Source organism: Lepidochelys olivacea (assembly GCF_965140295.1).
Source record: "Lepidochelys olivacea isolate rLepOli2 genome assembly, chromosome: 9".
Classification (NCBI taxonomy): domain Eukaryota; kingdom Metazoa; phylum Chordata; order Testudines; family Cheloniidae; genus Lepidochelys; species Lepidochelys olivacea.
In genome coordinates this window covers 40,588,913-40,606,568 of record NC_140419.1, presented here as the reverse complement: position 1 = coordinate 40,606,568, position 17,656 = coordinate 40,588,913, and the positions used below count along the sequence as shown (strand labels likewise).

Sequence of the window (17,656 nt, the reverse complement as noted above, 5' to 3'; positions counted from 1 at the left end):
GGCCTTCTCCACTGTGATTTCCCACTGCAGTGAGAATGACACAATTCTAAGTTGAGAGCATGAGTGTGAGGCATGCCTGGCCCCATTGTCATTTCATGGCTGTTTTATACGGTCATAACTTTGTGAGATTGGAATCAGGGACACAAAATACATAGACTACCAAAGTGTATACTTTGTGTTCCAGTTCAAATTTAGGATCAGAGCTGGTTCCACTCCTGTTAGTATAGTGAAGAAGCAGATGCTGTTACTTAGGCCATGGTTTCTTTTAACTATTATTTTTAATACCTTAGGGGTAGAGGACTAACACATCATACGGTCTATAAATTTCCCTATAGAAATGTTAATTTGTACATGACGGACACCTACATATTTCTCTGAAGAATCCAATAGCACTAGACTAAGTGGAATCATCTCCTGGTTCAGTGCAGTGATTTAATCTTGTGTTCCTGTATAATTACCAGATTGTTCAGTCAATTGAGCAATCCAGCTAGCTGCCCGTTCACAGGTTGTTATAATATACACACAAGAGTTCCCCCCGAGAGTTTGTCTTTTTAAAATGTCCTTGTTCTTTGTTTGGATGTAGCAAGGATTGCTCATCTGCAGTGGTACTTGGTATCTCCCAAAGAGTATTATTTATAACAGCAAAAAGAGGCACCCGTGGGGAGCCCTCAGAAATGTATAGACTATAACCTCTGAGGCTTGTGTCATGTGTTGACAGTATCCCATATTCAACCACATCAGTCATTTTCTTTTATGTAACAAGATAGACATGTGTAAGTATGATGCATCACAATTAGTTCAGGACTCTTGAAACGTTGCTTTTCCCTGAAGGGTCAGACTGAATAATCCTATTTGTTGTTGCTGTTTGTTCAAAAGAGTTTTCAGTTTTCCAATTTATTTACTTTCAGTTTTGCTTTTAGTTCATTTAACCTTCAGAAAACATTTGTGCTCTATATTGCTTGGGAAAAGGAAGTCTTCAGCAGCATGTTGTTGCGTTTATCTCTTGCTGTTTGGCTACAATGTCTGCAATAATAAATGTATCCATTTGAAATGGAAGTGATTAAGCTCTGTTGAAATGTCTTCTGGAACAAAACATTAGCTTTTCTCTCAAAGGGCAGATATTGCTACAGATAACATTTAACCCAACTGAGGACAAAGTTGTTACCCTTTAACATCGCTTACCTTTCTGCTCGCCTTAGAGAAACAGGGACAATATCTGCATTCAAGTGTGTCACTGTCTTAAAACATGAAAACAATTATCTGTACAGACTTCAAAGTTGCAAGTGATGATTGAAACTGTTTCATCTTTAAAAACACATTTTTGCATTCTCACTTTATTGTGAGTTACGCCTTTGAACTTGAAAATCTGCAAGATTTCATGAAGGGATCAGGGAGCTAGGAATGCAATGGGGTTTACATAGTCTTTCATATCTGAAGACCTGTTTCAAATCTGTATTTGTGTTACAAGTGAAAATGGGTGTGGTGGTCTCATTTTAACCCCTGTCCATCTCACAAATGATCACACAAGATTTGGCATGGCAGGTATGGAATTAGCTGTGGGCACTGGTGTTCAAGACAAAGGTACATTGGCATAACAGAATAGGATCTCACATTTGAAATAGCAGCAAAAATGTTGGCCAGCGCTGAGTTTCATTGATAGATTTGCGTGAGGAAACTTTCATGTTACCTGCCCAAACCATGATTGAAAGCTCATTGAGGCAGGGCCCATTCTTTTGTTCCATTTGTACAATGCCTAGGCCAATGAACTCCTGGACTGAGGACCTTAGGCACCGAGGCAATACAATTTATAATAATAATAATAAATAATAATGTTTGGGTCAAACAAGTGCTAATAATTCATCAATGCCCTGAGCAATAAATTCTTTCCTAATTTAGGGGGAAAAGGGATATCTAGAACAGGGATTGGCAACCTTTGGCATGCAGCCCACCAGGGTAAGCCCCCTGGCAGGCCGGGCTGGTTTGTTTATCTACCACGTCTGCAGGTTCAGCTGATCGCAGCTCCCATTGGCCGTGGTTCGTGTCCCAAGCCAATGGGGGGTGCAGGAAGCGGTGCAGGCTGAGGGATGTGCTGGCTGCTGCTTCCCGCACCCCACATTGGTCTGTAGTGATGAACTGCTGATGAACTCCCAGTGGGAGCTGCAATCGGCCGAACCTGCAGACACAGCAGGTAAACAAACCAGCCCGGCCCGCAAGGGGGCTTACCCTGGCGGGCTGCATGCCAAAAGTTGCTGATTCATGGTCTAGAATAATCATGGTCAGATACAAAAACCACTATTGAGCACTTCTACAGAACTTTGTATTCTTGAAAGGCTGTACAAACATTAACTATTCTGATGTATTAACTAGTTAATCTGACTTAAGTAATGTAAGGATGCACAACAAGTGCAAAATCCATTGAATTTTCATTCTGCTCCATCCCTTTAAAGAATGTGTTTTAAGAGGAATTTGTTTAAAATGTGTTACACATGTGTGCCAGTTGTGATATTTGTCAACATTGGTTTGACTTTTGTTAATTTCAGTGAGATGCCTCCTTTTTGACCAGCGTGTGTAGAGATGTAACCACAGAGTTACAGGCTAAATACCATAGCATTGTGTCAAAAATTTATCCATGAAAATGTTAACATTGTTCTTTTTCAGCCTAAAGTGCAGTAATTGTTATCTGCTTCTACCAGTAGAATTCCACGTCTTGGAAATAACATGATCAAAAGAATTTATTCTGCATGAAAATAGGAGCAGAACAAAGGGGTCTAAAGATCTTCTTTCATTTCTTTTATTATTCAGATTTGTGATAAAGAATGGCACTACTACGTCGTCAATGTTGAGTTTCCTGTGGTTACCTTATATATGGACGGCACGACGTATGAGCCTTACCTTGTGACAAATGATTGGCCTATTCATCCATCACACATAGCCATGCAGCTAACTGTTGGTGCTTGCTGGCAAGGTAACACGATCAAGGGTACATAAACTGAGAGAAAGTATTTAAATCCCATTTAAAGAGTGTTTTTTCCCCTGTCTGCCTCTCTCATGTGAAGTGCACTAAGAATAATTTTTTTAAGGAATTATGGGACTGACGGAAAGCTGATTCTGCTTTCACTTTCACTGGTATAAAACAGAAGAAGCCCCACTGAAATCAATGAAGTTCCACAGTGGTAAAAGTAGTGGAATTGAGAGCAGAAGCAGGCCCTATATTTCCATTATGCAATAATGTACTTGGCTTGCATTGTGCATGTACTGAGATGAGGCTAATCTTCATTACCTTTTGTCTTGACTTCTCTAACCTCCTTCTTTTTGGTCTCCAGCTTCAAGCCCATCCAAATATTGTTCATGTCCTCAAAACCCTACACAGCTTGCCCTGCTTATATATTAGCCTTACTTGCCTCTTGCTCCCCTTCTTATGCCGTGAATTCTTCCCAGTCCTCCTTCCTGTCCTTATGCCACTTGTACTTCTGTCTCTTATTTCACATTTTTTTCATGCACTGGAAACTTCCTCCATCCGATTTCCTCTAAAGTTCACTTCTTTCAATTAGATTTCCATTGTTAATCTTCCCTCTGTTGCCATCTACTCATGCACAGGAACGTAACTTTAAAAAAACCATTAAAACAAAAACAACTTCCTAATATGAAATAGAACAATGTGTACAATGTGCTCAAAATAGGGAAAAATACTTTCCCAGGGGATGTATTCCCTTTCTGTTGTTAAATGTTTTCTCTCTCCCATTACCCAGAGTTTTTTGAACCCAAAGCAATGGTAACGTAACTGGTTTGTTTTTTTAAGGTGGCATTAGGAATAAATCAATGGGGACACAACTTCTTTGTTTAATAATAATACTATTTTATTAGGCTTTAAGCACACCTGCATATATGCAATAGCAATAGTTTAGAGCACCACAAACATTATAGTTACCCAAAGTTTGAGATGGTCTTGAGTAATTACCAGCCGGTCTTCCAGGGGCCCGCCTTCCGTCCAGCCGATGGGGAGTTTAGGTATTAGCTCCCTGCCCTAAGAAAAGCTTTTTTGGACTGCTCTAAAGTGTATTTTTTTGCTGATTTTTTTATATAGCTAGTTTAAATAAAGCACATCATTTATAATAATTTCAGTGGGTTATTATAGCCACCCCTAGTGGGTTACCAATTTTTTTTAATGTAGGAAATTACATGTTATTTTTTATTATTAAAACATTTTTAGTATTTATAGTTATAACCCTAATAAAATGTATATGACAATGGTACTTAAAACCAAGATTGTCTGTTTAAACATTTTCTTTTATTTTTATGGCATATTAACTTTTTTGGTTTTTATTTATTTATTTATTTCAATTAGAAAAACTGCATTTATGTAGTTGTTTGGCCTTGCCTTTTAGAGCCCTAAAATTATTTCTAGCTATCTGGTATTTGGTTTTTAGCTAATAGTGGTTAAACACACAAAATGGCTGACTGCAGTAATGTCAAGTTATGGGGCAAAACTCCCACCTCCTCCTGCATCTATCTTACAAGCTTGGTCTGTTGTCGTTTACTGTATGTTTTCAGTAAAGGTTGCAACTGCTTAGAGGCGTTGGCGCTATTCAGTGTGTAAGGGTTATCAAATCCAGCCTTTAGATTTGCAATTCTTCAGCAAAAAAACTTCAAAAACAGACTCCAACTAGAGACTGCTGAATTGGAATTAATTTGCAAACTGGATACAATTAATTTAGGCTTGAATAGAGACTGGGAGTGGATGGGTCATTACACAAAGTAAAATTATTTCCCCATGTTTATAACCCCCTCCCCCCCGTCCACCCCACACTGTTCCTCAGACGTTCTTTTCAACTGCTGGAAATGGCCCACCTTGATTATCACTACAAAAGGTTCCCCCCCACCCCACCCCCTTGCTCTCTTGCTGGTAATAGCTCACCTTAAGTGATCACTCTCCTTACAGTGTGTATGGTAACACCCATTGTTTCATGTTCTCTATGTATATAAATCTCCCCACTGTATTTTCCACTGAATGCATCCGATGAAGTGAGCTGTAGCTCACGAAAGCTTATGCTCAAATAAATTTGTTAGTCTCTAAGGTGCCAGAAGTACTCCTTTTCTTTTGTGAATATAGACTAACACAGCTGCTACTTTGAAACCAGCCTTTAGATTGTAAACTCCTTGAGGCAGAGATCCTATCTTTATATTTATGTGTATAGTACCATACACAACAAGATCATAATGGTAGTCAAGATTTTGTGTGCTGCATATTGATCAGATAAATATTATGATAATCAGCTCATTATTACAGGGCCCAATCCTGTGCACCTGATCCTTTGCAGAGCTCCTTTAGAACCGGGGTCAGGAGTACAGGATTGAGTCTTATGTGTATCTGCCTGGTATTTGAGAATGCGATTCTTTCTTCCCACTCACACCTATGCAATTTATATATTTTTTATTTCATTAGCATTAATTAACATAACTAAATTATTACACTTTTATTCTATCTTATTTTTTTTCTAGTTAGGAATATGTGGTGAAAAATCTATCAAGGTTTTCAGAAATTAGATCCTCAATTCAACTGGTTGTTTGGAGGGGTAATGGCTTAGCTTAAGTGAGGGGTTTTTGGTTAGGTCTGGTTTCTGTTTCTTCTGTAGTCTTTGTACAATATCTATGAAGCAAAATGGAAGAGTCAACAGTTTGTTTGATTCACATACAATTCTATTGTGAACTAACTCAACTCAACTTCCTTCCATTCTTTCCTTGGGTATATGGAATCCACAAAGATCCAGTGAATTTAGGGGTTTTAAATAGGTATCAGTATTAAAGAATGATGTTGTATTTTCAAATACTTCCAGTATCCTTGATGAAGAAACTTTTTTTGGATGTTTGCATTCATGAGATTTTTTACCACATATTCCTAGCTAGTATCCTTCTTAGCAGGACTATTTAACATGTTTTTGTGACAGGTCTCAGAGTAACAGCCGTGTTAGTCTGTATTCACAAAAAGAAAAGGAGTACTTGTGGCACCTTAGAGACTAACCAATTTATTTGAGCATGAGCTTTCGTGAGCTACAGCTCACTTCATCGGATGCATACCGTGGAAACTGCAGAAGACATTATATACACACAGAGACCATGAAACAATACCTCCTCCCACCCCACTGTCCTGCTGGTAATAGCTTATCTAAAGTGATCATCAAGTTGGGCCATTTCCAGCACAAATCCAGGTTTTCTCACCCTCCGCCCCCCCCACACACACAAACTCACTCTCCTGCTGGTAATAGCCCATCCAAAGTGACCACTCTCTTCACAATGTGTATGATAATCAAGAAGCCCTTGAGGAATTCCACCATGATTTCAACAATTTCCATCCCACCATCAACCTCAGCCTGGTCCAGTCCACACAAGAGATCCACTTCCTGGACACTACAGTGCTAATAAACAATGGTCACATAAACACCACCCTATACCGGAAACCTACTGACCGCTATTCCTACCTGCATGCCTCCAGCTTTCACCCTGACCACACCACAGGATCCATCGTCTACAGCCAAGCTCTGCGATACAATCGCATTTGCTCCAACCCCTCAGACAGAGACAAACACCTACAAGATTTCTGTCAAGCTTTCTTACAACTACAATACCCACCTGCGGAAGTGAAGAAACAGATTGATGGAGCCAGAAGAGTTCCCAGAAGTCACCTATTACAGGACAGGCCTAACAAAGAAAATAACAGAACGCCACTAGCCGTCACCTTCAGCCCCCAACTAAAACCCCTCCAACGCATTATAAAGGATCTACAACCTATCCTGAAGGATGACCCAACACTCTCACAAATCTTGGGAGACAGGCCAATCCTTGCCTACAGACAGCCCCCCAACCTGAAGCAAATACTCACCAACAACCACATACCACACAACAGAATCACTAACCCAGAAACCTATCCTTGCAACAAAGCCCGTTGCCAACTGTGCCCACATATCTATTCAGGGGACACCATCAAGGGGCCTAATAACATCAGCCACACTATCAGAGACTCGTTCACCTGCACATCCACCAATGTGATATATGCCATCATGTGCCAGCAATGCCCCTCTGCCATGTACATTGGTCAAACTGGACAGTCTCTACGTAAAAGAATAAATGGACACAAATCAGATGTCAAGAATTATAACATTCATAAACCAGTCGGAGAACACTTCAATCTCTCTGGTCACGCAATCACAGACATGAAGGTCGCTATCTTACAACAAAAAAAACTTCAAATCCAGACTCCAGTGAGAAACTGCTGAATTGGAATTCATTTGCAAATTGGATACTATTAATTTAGGCTTAAATAGAGACTGGGAGTGGCTAAGTCATTATGCAAGGTAGCCTATTTCCCCTTGTTTTTTCCTACCCCCGCCCCCCGACGTTCTGGTTAAACTTGGATTTAAACTTGGAGAGTGGTCAGTTTCGATGAGCTATTGCCAGCAGGAGAGCGAGTTTGTGTGTGTGTGTGTGTGTTTCCGGGGGGGGGGGGGTGAGAAAGCCTGGATTTGTGCTAGAAATGGCCCACCTTGATTATCATGCACATTGTAGGGAGAGTGGTTACTTTGGATAAGCTATTACCAGCAGGAGAGTGAGTTTGTGTGTGTGGTTTTTGGAGGGGGGTGAGGGGGTGAGAGAACCTGGATTTGTGCAGGAAATGGCCCATCTTGATTATCATACACATTGTGAAAAGTGTGGTCACTTTGGATGGGCTATTACCAGCAGGAGAGTGAGTTTGTGTGGGGGGGGCGGAGGGTGAGAAAACCTGGATTTGTGCTGGAAATGGCCCAACTTGATGATCACTTTAGATAAGCTATTACCAGCAGGACAGTGGGGTGGGAGGAGGTATTGTTTCATGGTCTCTGTGTGTATATAATGTCTTCTGCAGTTTCCACGGTATGCATCCGATGAAGTGAGTTGTAGCTCACGAAAGCTCATGCTCAAATAAATTGGTTAGTCTCTAAGGTGCCACAAGTACTCCTTTTCTTTTTATGTTTTGGTGCATCCCCTTAATTGCTTTTATCCTTTTTCAGTTATCGCTTCATTAGTTTCTTCTACTACTTTGTCTCTTTCCCTAAAATTCCATCCTTTGTGCTCATCAAGAAAATTAAATGTTAATAGTTCTGGAAAATGAAATCCTATGTTTGTCCACAGAAGAGATACTGCATGAGTAGCAGGCATGCAGGGATCTTCACACTCTTATATCCATTGGTCCTGGGGGGAATTCTGTGCCCAAACCCCCAAAATTCTGCACCAAAAATGCAAAATTCTGCAAAATCCTGCATATTTAATTTGTCGAAATACTGCAATATAATCACACCAGTTTCACTTATTTTGGTAATGTATTTAAACTGATATACAGAAAAAAATCACAATAACTGTTCAGCATTTCCTAAATACATGAAAGTTAAATTACAAATACTTGGTAACCAATATCCTGCATTCCAGTTATAATCGTGGATTTTCATTTAAATTACATTACTTTTATTTTGGTGTTTGGTGTTCTGTAACGTACAACGTCGCTTTTAATTGCGCAGATTTTCACACATGAAAGTCATACAGTTTTGCTAATCATTGTCCTGCTTTTTTTTTTTTTAATGGATAAGTAAAATAGATCCTGAGCTGTAATCTAACTCCATTGTGGCTCTCTGGCACAGGAAAAAAAGACAGAAAGCACATAGACCAGTAGCGCTCAAATTTTTGTACTGGCGACCCCTTTCACATAGCAAGCCTCTGAATGCAACCCCCTTATGAATTAAAAACACTTTTTTATATATTTAACACCATTATAAATGCTGGATGCAAAGTGGAGTTTGGGGTGGAGGCTGACAGCTTGCGACCCCCCATATAATAACCTCATTACCCCCTCAGGGGTCCCGATCCCCAGTTTGAGATCCCTTGACATAGATCTTCCTAGCTTAGGATTTTGTTACTGTCATTTACAATAAGGCTCCTTTACCCCTCTCTGGCAAGGTAAACGAGCCTTAATCAACTAAGAATGGGAGCAATTAACTAACAATGGGAACGTTAGCAGCCTGCCTGCTTAATTGTTACATTTCTGCTCTGCCTTAGGGACAGAGCTTGCTTCAGACAGCCCTATGCCTCCAAGCTGGGATCCAGGAACAGCAAGCAAGAGGGACAGAGTGTGTGTGTCTCATTCATTCGCACGCAGGCACGGGCCCAGCTCCATCCCCTTAACATCTCTCCATGGACGCACGCAAGCATGCCCAGCCTCCCTGATCCCCCCCATTGTGAGCTGCTCTCTGCTGCTAGCTGCTCCCAGCAGACGTGCCCAGGCTGCCGGGGAAGAGGCGTGTGTTCCCCACAGATTTCTTTGCTCCCCCATTTTTCTGCGGGGGAGCCAAGAAATCTGCAGAAGGTATGAATTCTGTGCCCTCACAGGAACGTAGAATTCCTCCAGAAGTAATTCATGTGCCTCAACCTAGTTCCAGTCTGGCCACCTGTAGCAATGAGAATAGGTCAGTCTCCTGACCATCTTGACCCCTTGTCTGAGATTGCTGGTAAGGGTGAAAATTAACGTGCAATGTCATTCTGGATTTTTGATGGAGGCATTTGTCCAACCTCCCAACAGCTCTGTTGAGACCACAGAGTTATTTCACATACATTAGACCACCACACAAACAGCAAGTGGAAACAGTTTTCAGTTATTTCTGGCTTGGACTGGATTTTATCCAGTGACTTGTGAAACTTGATGGCTCAGTGGATTGTAAGTGGAATTAAGAGGCACTCCATTTCTGACTGCCAATGTTCATCCTTTTGTTCAGTGAAGCACCTGCTAATATTATAAAGTCAACTGCTGCTTCTACCACACTTGTTAATGTTCACTTCAAGACCAAAGTATTGCTACTGTGAATGAGCTAAGAATAATCCATTTATACAGGGGGGAAAGTAACTGAGGCCACTTACTGGTACAGGGCGAGGCGGCGCCTCGAGTGGAAGGGGCGGGGCTGGGGGTCAGCATCCCCCAGCCAGCCCTTCCAGAACCGCTGGCCCATGCTGCCTAGGGCTCCCGTGTTGATTTAAAGGGCCTGGGGCTCTGGACTCTGCTGTTGCCGTAGTGGCAGCAGCATCCGGAGCTCCAGGCCCTTTTAAATTGCCGGCCCCAGGGCAGCTGCTCCCTTTGCCTCCCCCGGCCTGTACAGACCCTACCAGCAGGGGTGCCGACAGGGGAGGCAAAAGGGGCAGGCTGGGAATGGACTAGTGCGGGTTCTTACCAGTATGAAGTACTGGCCCGTACCGGCTCACTTTCACCCCTGTATTTATACCAATAACAGAAATTGCTTGACCTTAGAACAGAATCATAGAATATCAGGGTTGGAAGGGACCTCAGGAGGTCATCTAGTCCAACCCCCTGCTCAAAGCAGGACCGATCCCCAATTAAATCATCCCAGCCAGGGCTTTGTCAAGCCTGACCTTAAATGTAGTGCTTTTCATTTTCAAAGCATTTGCAAGACATAGTCTCATAGCACTGCACGATGTACTTAAGAACAGATGGGAGAAGGCAGAGAGGTTGATGCCTTGCTAAAGGCCACACAAGAGAACCTGTTGCAAGGTGAGGAATCTGAATCAGAAATTCCTGAAATGGGAGCTGCTGTTCTGAGCTTGTTCCAGGTTATAAGAGATGGGAATCTCTTTCAGCCACAGTTTTTTTCATCATCTGCTTTGGAATCCATGTTGAGCTTGCTTAAAATTGAACCACTCGCTTGCTAGTCTTGTCTTCCCTTGAGGAACATCATGTAGGACAGTGGTTCTCAACCAGGGGTACGTATACCCCTAGGGGTACGCAGAGGTCTTCCAGAGGGTACGTCAACTCATGCAGATATTTGCCTAGTTTTACAACAAGCACTAGCAAAGTCAGTACAAACTAAAATTTCATACAGACAATGACTTGTTTATACTGCTCTATATACATACACTGAAATGTAAGCACAATATTTATATTCCAGTTGATTTATTTTATAATTATATGTTTAAAATAAGAAAGTAAGCAATTTTTCAGTAATAGTGTGCTGTGAAACTTTTGTATTTTTATGTCTGATTTTGTAAGCAAGTAGATTTTCGGTGAGGTGAAATGTGAGATATGCAAGACAAATCAGATTCCTGAAAGGTGTACAGTAGGATCTGATGTAGGAGACTCAGACAGAGAGAATTTTGCTTTTTGTCATAAATAACATTTCAGTTTCACAATAATTCTTTCCCCCTGCTTTTATGGCATTGTTTATCACATCCATTCTGAGGAGTTAGGGGAGTTATTTGTCCTTACAAACACTCGCAGAATCTTCTTTCTCCCTTCAGCTGTTCAGATGGAATACAGGAAATGCCAAAGTTCCATTCTGGATTCCTCTTAAAAGGAATCTTAAAAGTCTTCCTTCAAAAGCAGCTGTACATCATCTAAATTTATGCTCTCTTGGACTTAACTATATGATAAAGTTAAGCTTGAGACTTGGACACGTCAAGTGTCCTATCTGCACCAATTAGATTACTTTAGATCAAATTTCCAGAATTTGTATTCCTTTAGGCCTTCATTGGGATGGAAGACCATCATGGGCCTGACTGGGATTCTCATCTTACACCAGGTTGACTCTAACAAAACTCCAGTGACATCAGAGAAATTACTCCCGCTTTACTAGAGTATGAGTGAGAACTGTGTCCAAAGCATCCTCATAGTGTAAATGAATACTACTATATTCCCTGCTTTTGTCAGTCTTCAGGAATTTCATTTAATTTTGCATTCCAGTGAGAAAATCATGGGAGAATTCTGAGTAATTTTAATAGTGCTTTAAGAACTAGCACCTAAGTAAGGGCTTCTATTCTCAATAGAAGAATATTATCCTGCTCCCAAATAAAAACGCTTGTTCTTATTACCATTACTGTCCATAATCACATACTGATACTATACTGCTATTTGAAATTCCATTTGCAACAAGTCTTTTATATGTTACTATTTCACAATATTTTATAGAAATGTAGGACACTTTTTATTCTTCACTGAGTGGGGATCTCTTAGTACCAAAGTAGGAGCTTTTATTCTCAGCAGTTCACTTCCATGTTTGCTTTTCACTTTCTTCATCAAATACACTAATCTTTTGCAATGTACACCATCCAAATTTTGTTTTTATTATTGCCAAAGTGCACAGAGAAATTAAGTAAACTTCCATGATATTTTTATGCTAGTCTGTTTGTGTCCATATGCTTTTTCCAGGATTCTTTTAGTGGGTGCAATCATATCAACAGCTAAAAAAAGGTGGAATCCTGAAGTGCTCTGTATGAAGTCCTGACAAGTGTGATTGGATTTCTAACAAGATTTGATCCAGTTTCTACTGTGAATTGTTCCTGAATCCTTCTGAGCATTTGCAGTGAGAATTCATGCAAAATGATGAGTTCACTACATTTTCCAAATGATGATGCTGTAGACCAGTGGTTCTCAAACTGTGGTCCGTGGATGGTTCCCTCTAAGGTGTGTGTCTAGGTGGCCACACACAAGAGAATGGAGGGCCACCCACCTAATTAGTGGGGCCATTCAGGTGTGGCTCCACTAATTAGGTGCCTGGACCCTGGAGAAGACGTACATGTAAGGTGAGGTGGTGGTCCTAGGAGGAATAGGGGGTAGGTGGGAGGGGATGAGAAGAGGGGTTGGGGGGAATTTGGGACTTGCAGGGCTGTGGTGGCCAGAGAAAGAGGTGACTTTCCCCAGCTCCAGGGCTATGGTTGCCTGGGAGAGACCCCTCTCTTTCCCAGTCCCAGCTCGGGGCTGCCATGTTGGGAGAGAAAGGGCACATCCATTGCATTAGAAGGGTAAGAATACTGATATTAAAATATGAGTTGTACTTTTATTTGTAGATAAAAAAATAAGTTAATTATTATTAAGATTTTTTTTATATAGCGCTTTTATCCAAAGCGCATTACAATTGTTAGCTAATGGTACAAACAACATTTGGAAAGATCATTAAGTGATCCGCTGAGATCCTGAGCAATTTTTAAGTGGTCCGCGGAAAAAAAAAGTTTGAGAACCACTGCTGTAGACCATTAGTGTAGTTGCAAATACATCTGTCCCATATCTTAAAGAGAATTACAAAGCAAAAACTAACCAGTCCTTTCTGTCCCTCATGCTGCTGTATGTTGTACTGATGGTGGTCAGATATTATGGCAATGAGGACATTATAAGAACATATAAAGATTCCCTTTATACTTTTATTTCCGCTTGTCCAAAATATAGTCAGAATTATCTGCAAATAAGTAACTTCTTAGCAGCTATTTTTACTGTTTTGCAGTTTAAAGAGGCCACTCCTGACTCCCTTATTTATGACGAGTAGGGCCCTACTAAATTCATGGCCATGAAAAACGCATCACGGACCACGAAATCTGGTCTCAGCAGCAGCAGCGCAGAAGTAAAGGTGGCAATACCATACCATGCCATCCTTACTTCTTCACTGCTATTGGTGGTGGCTCTGCCTTCAGAGCTGGGCTCCCAGCCAGCAGCCGCCCTGTCCAGCTGCTCAGCTTTGAAGGCAGTGCCGCTGCCAGCAGCAGTACCGCAGCACCCCCCGCCCCGCCCTCCCAAAAAATCCTTTTGGGGTCAGGACCCCTACAATTACAACACCATGAAATTTCAGATTTAAATAGCTGAAATCATGAAATTGATGATTTTTAAAATCCTATGTCTGTGAAATGGACCAAAATGGGCTGTGAATTTGGTAGGGCCCTAGTGATGAATAGTACCTTCCTTCTTAGGTAGGATCATTGATTTCAGTGAGAATATGCATGAAGTAAAGTACTACTCAATATAAGGGTGACTAAATTGGACCCTAATGATAAATTGTGAATATGAAGGTGAATATGTTTCAATAATAATATACCTGTTCCTTAAATGATACATTTGTGTACTTGTAGTAGCTTTCCCTGTCGACATTTAGGGAAGGGGATTTAACTCAATTGCAACTCTTCAAAAGGCTGTTCCTGTATGAAGCTGTGGTCTGATGAATTTTTGTCAAAGCTGTGACTTTGATGTAAGTGGTGGTGTTATCATTTTAAGTCTAAAGTGCTGTTATGCCTTTAATGTTAAAGGAAATCCATTTCACTTTTCTCACTGAGGGCAAGATTGACATCTTACAGGCTTTTAGGGGCACAAGGGAGACCGCAGTGAGGACCACTGCTTCAACCAGGAAGGAGATGTGGCTATGGCTCGGCTCCCAACACACCACCAGCCACTCTGTAGGGGTGTAGCAGTAGGCGTGTTTTCCTTGCATAACGGAGAGCACCCCTTCAGCTCCACATTGCAGACTGGCACCATAAAGCAACGCTAGAGCCCTCAGGGAATTACACCATGGAAGTTTCGGGGCACAGTGCTAATTTTAGAATTTAGCCAGATTTAAATCAGACTGGATTAAAAATATCTTTCAACTAACAGAAATACAAAATAACCATTTTAAAACATCTAAAATACTATGCATCTGAAAAATTGTTTGACTAATTATAATAATTATTAGGCTAAAATATGCAAGCCAAACTTAACTGCATGCAAGTAAAAACTGATGCCCTCTCAAACCCAAAATAAATCCTAGAAGCAATGGAGGGTGCAGTGACTGGAGAAAGATTTATTTTAAAAAAAACAGTTCATGATATTAATATGGCTTGATTTCCTAGGACTGGGGGTGTAATTTCTTGTGTGGTGCAGGTTCTTGAGGACCTGAAGTGTCTGGGGTTTTCTAAATTGGAAATTTAGTCTTACTTCTGTTGATGTGTTACTTTATAAGCAAAGAAGGTGGGTTTTATGGCTGATGAGCCATCCCACCAATCACTTACTGCTCATGAGCTTGCAGTGTCCGTGCCAGTCTCCTCTCCTATAATAATAATAAATGCTTTGTACTTATATAGCCTTGTCATAAATATAAAGGGAAGGGTAGGGAAGAGTAAACACCTTTAAAATCCCTCCTGGCCAGAGGAAAAACCCTTTCACCTGTAAAGGGTTAAGAAGCTAGGATAACCTCGCTGGCACCTGACCAAAATGACCAATGAGGAGACAAGATACTTTCAAAGCTGGAGTTGGGGGAGAAACAAAGGTTCTCTCTGTCTGTGTGTTGTTTTTGCCAGGAACAGAAAAGGAATGGAGTCTTAGACCTTTTAGTAAGTAATCTAGCTAGATATGCATTAGATTCTGTTTTGTTTAAATGGGTGATAAAATAAGCTGTTTAATGGAATGTATATTCCTGTTTGGTCTTTTTGTAACTTAAGGTTTTGCCTAGATGGATTCTCTATGTTTTGAATCTGATTACCCTGTAAGGTATTTACCATCCTGATTTTACAGAGGTGATTCTTTTACTTTTTCTTCAATTAAAATTCTTCTTTTAAGAACCTGATTGCTTTTTCATTGTTCTTAAGATCCAAGGGTTTGGGTCTGGGTTCACCTATGCAAATTGGTGAGGATTTTTAATCAAGCCTTCCCCAGGAAAGGGGATGTAGGGTTTGGGAGGATTTTGGGGAGAAAGACTTTTCCAAGCGGGCTCTTTCCCTGTTATATATTTGTTAGACACTTCGGGGTGGCAGCAATAAAGCCGAAGGGCAAAAGGTAAAATAGTTTGTACCTTGGGGAAGTTTTAACCTAAGATGGTAAAAATAAGCTTAGGGTTTTTTTCATGCAGGTCCCCACATCTGTACCCTAGAGTTCAGAGTGGGGAAGGAACCTTGACACTCATCCACCCAAAGCTCTCTAAGCACTTTACAAACACCAGTGAATTAAGCCTCATGACATCCTTCCATGGCAGAGAATTATAATTTGCCCCACTTTATAGGGGGGAGAGTTGAGGCACAGAGAAAAAAGGTGTTTTGCCCAAGGTCACAAAGCAAATCTTCGTCACAACAGAGAATAGAACCAGATTGCCTGACTCCCAGTCCTGGTCTTTAACAACAAGATAATTCTTCTTCCCCCTTTCAGATTCTACAATTGCTGTTTCTTGCTCCTAAGCAGTCCAAACAAATGAGGTTAGATTGTCCTGTAGTTACATTTTCTAGCATTCTGCCCTGGTAAGAAGTTTCTTCTGAATGAGCCCATTATATTGTGATTCAATTTATCTGAGGATGCTGCAAATGAACCCTTTTACAGGGTGAGAAATTACTTCCATTAAACAAAGGTTTATAGGTTCTCACTTTGATCCCCTCTTTGCTAGCAATCATTCTGTGGCAAAGCCAGTGAGAAAAGTGAGCAAGTTATAAAACTTGGTAATCTAATCAGCCATTGTACCACAGACTGAACTTCAGCCAGGTTTCTTTGAAAAGATAAGGTCCCAATTTTCATACTCTTCTCAGGAATTGATTGTTTCTTTATGTATCATTCCCCACCTCTTGTCAGTAAAGTGGTGACACAAGTTAATTACTGCCACAAGGTTATATTGTAGTTTGTCATAGCTGAAAGTCATTATTTTCAATATTACAACCTATTCTTGTTGTGGTGTCTTGGAATCCATGGTGAGAGATGAGGTAATTAACTTGGGTTGACTGCATTGTACATTTTAAGAAGGGCAAATTCTTTAGGACAAGCCTGTCACCAAGCAAACTATGTAAGCATAAATACAATAAAAAGCCAGGACTGAAGTAATTTTGGTTCTTTTGTTTTGTGTTCTCTTATTTCTTCCTTTTCCCATAGTTCAGATGAATACCCGAATTGTTGTTATAGAATCCTTTTGTGGAATAATCTCACCTTCCAAGAAATCCAATTGGCAAAACAATCACCAAAATGTATATGCAGTATGAGAACTGATTTCTAATTACACAAGTCAGTGAAAGTATGTTAGGAGCAGTGCAATAGAAGGCGGACTAAGAATACTGAGAGAAGGGAGAAGAAACTGCCTGCATCTCTCAGGATTTCCTAAGTGTTTAGGGAGATCCCAATGGGTGTAGAGCCAGCTTCTAGCCCCCTCCCTGTAGCCCTGGCATACAGCATGTGTTGGAGAATGGTGCATTCCTTCTATTTCCATCTTGATGGACAATGACTTGAGGGTCATTGCCAGCTGATGTATGTTAGAACAGATATTAGGTTGCTCCAACTGGGGCTGAGGTGAAGCTGGAAAAGAATCAAAGAGTCATAAACCCTTCTTTTTTTCCTTTTGTGTCAAACAGATTTCAGATGCAGCAGAGAGTATGACCCTGCACATATGTACACAGGTGCATTTGCTACAATAGTAGGGGAGTCTCTACACTCTCCTTTTGTGTTGCTCAACTTTCATCACATTAGGACTAGACAAGATGCAGAAAAATGCAGCCTCTCTTCACAAATCTTTGTTAGCATTATATACACAGCAAAAATAGAACAGAGCGTGGGTATTTTCTGTCACAGCTGAATTTATGTTCAATGGTTAATTCGGTGTGGATACTTGCCTCTTATTTAATTGTATTTTCTCTCCTGGGGATGTGCATCAGGCTCTGGGATGTTATTCCAGCAGTAGGCTTATAGTACAATGGTTCTGTGTACAGCATTAATTAATTTAGCATGAATTGTGATTTACTTTGAGAAACAGAATACAAAAATTAGAAATTGTGAGGGGGTTTTTTGTTCGTCCCCCCAGCCTCCCCAGTAATTAAGAAAGTTAAGTTACAGCATGAGGTTACAACTCCATAGCAAGTTGCCCAGTAT

The 17,656-nt window shown here is 40.8% G+C and overlaps 1 protein-coding gene across 2 annotated transcripts in view; it reads left to right on the top strand.

Moving 5' to 3' along the window:
• The window catches only part of CLSTN2 (calsyntenin 2), a 693,894-nt gene that overhangs the window by 642,267 nt on the left and 33,971 nt on the right, over window positions 1-17,656 (top strand). For both annotated transcript variants that reach the window (XM_084640208.1, XM_084640207.1), the window contains one exon: window positions 2,803-2,965. In XM_084640208.1, the coding sequence (XP_084496334.1) occupies window positions 2,803-2,965 (163 nt within the window). The remainder of the gene's footprint in view (window positions 1-2,802; window positions 2,966-17,656) is intronic.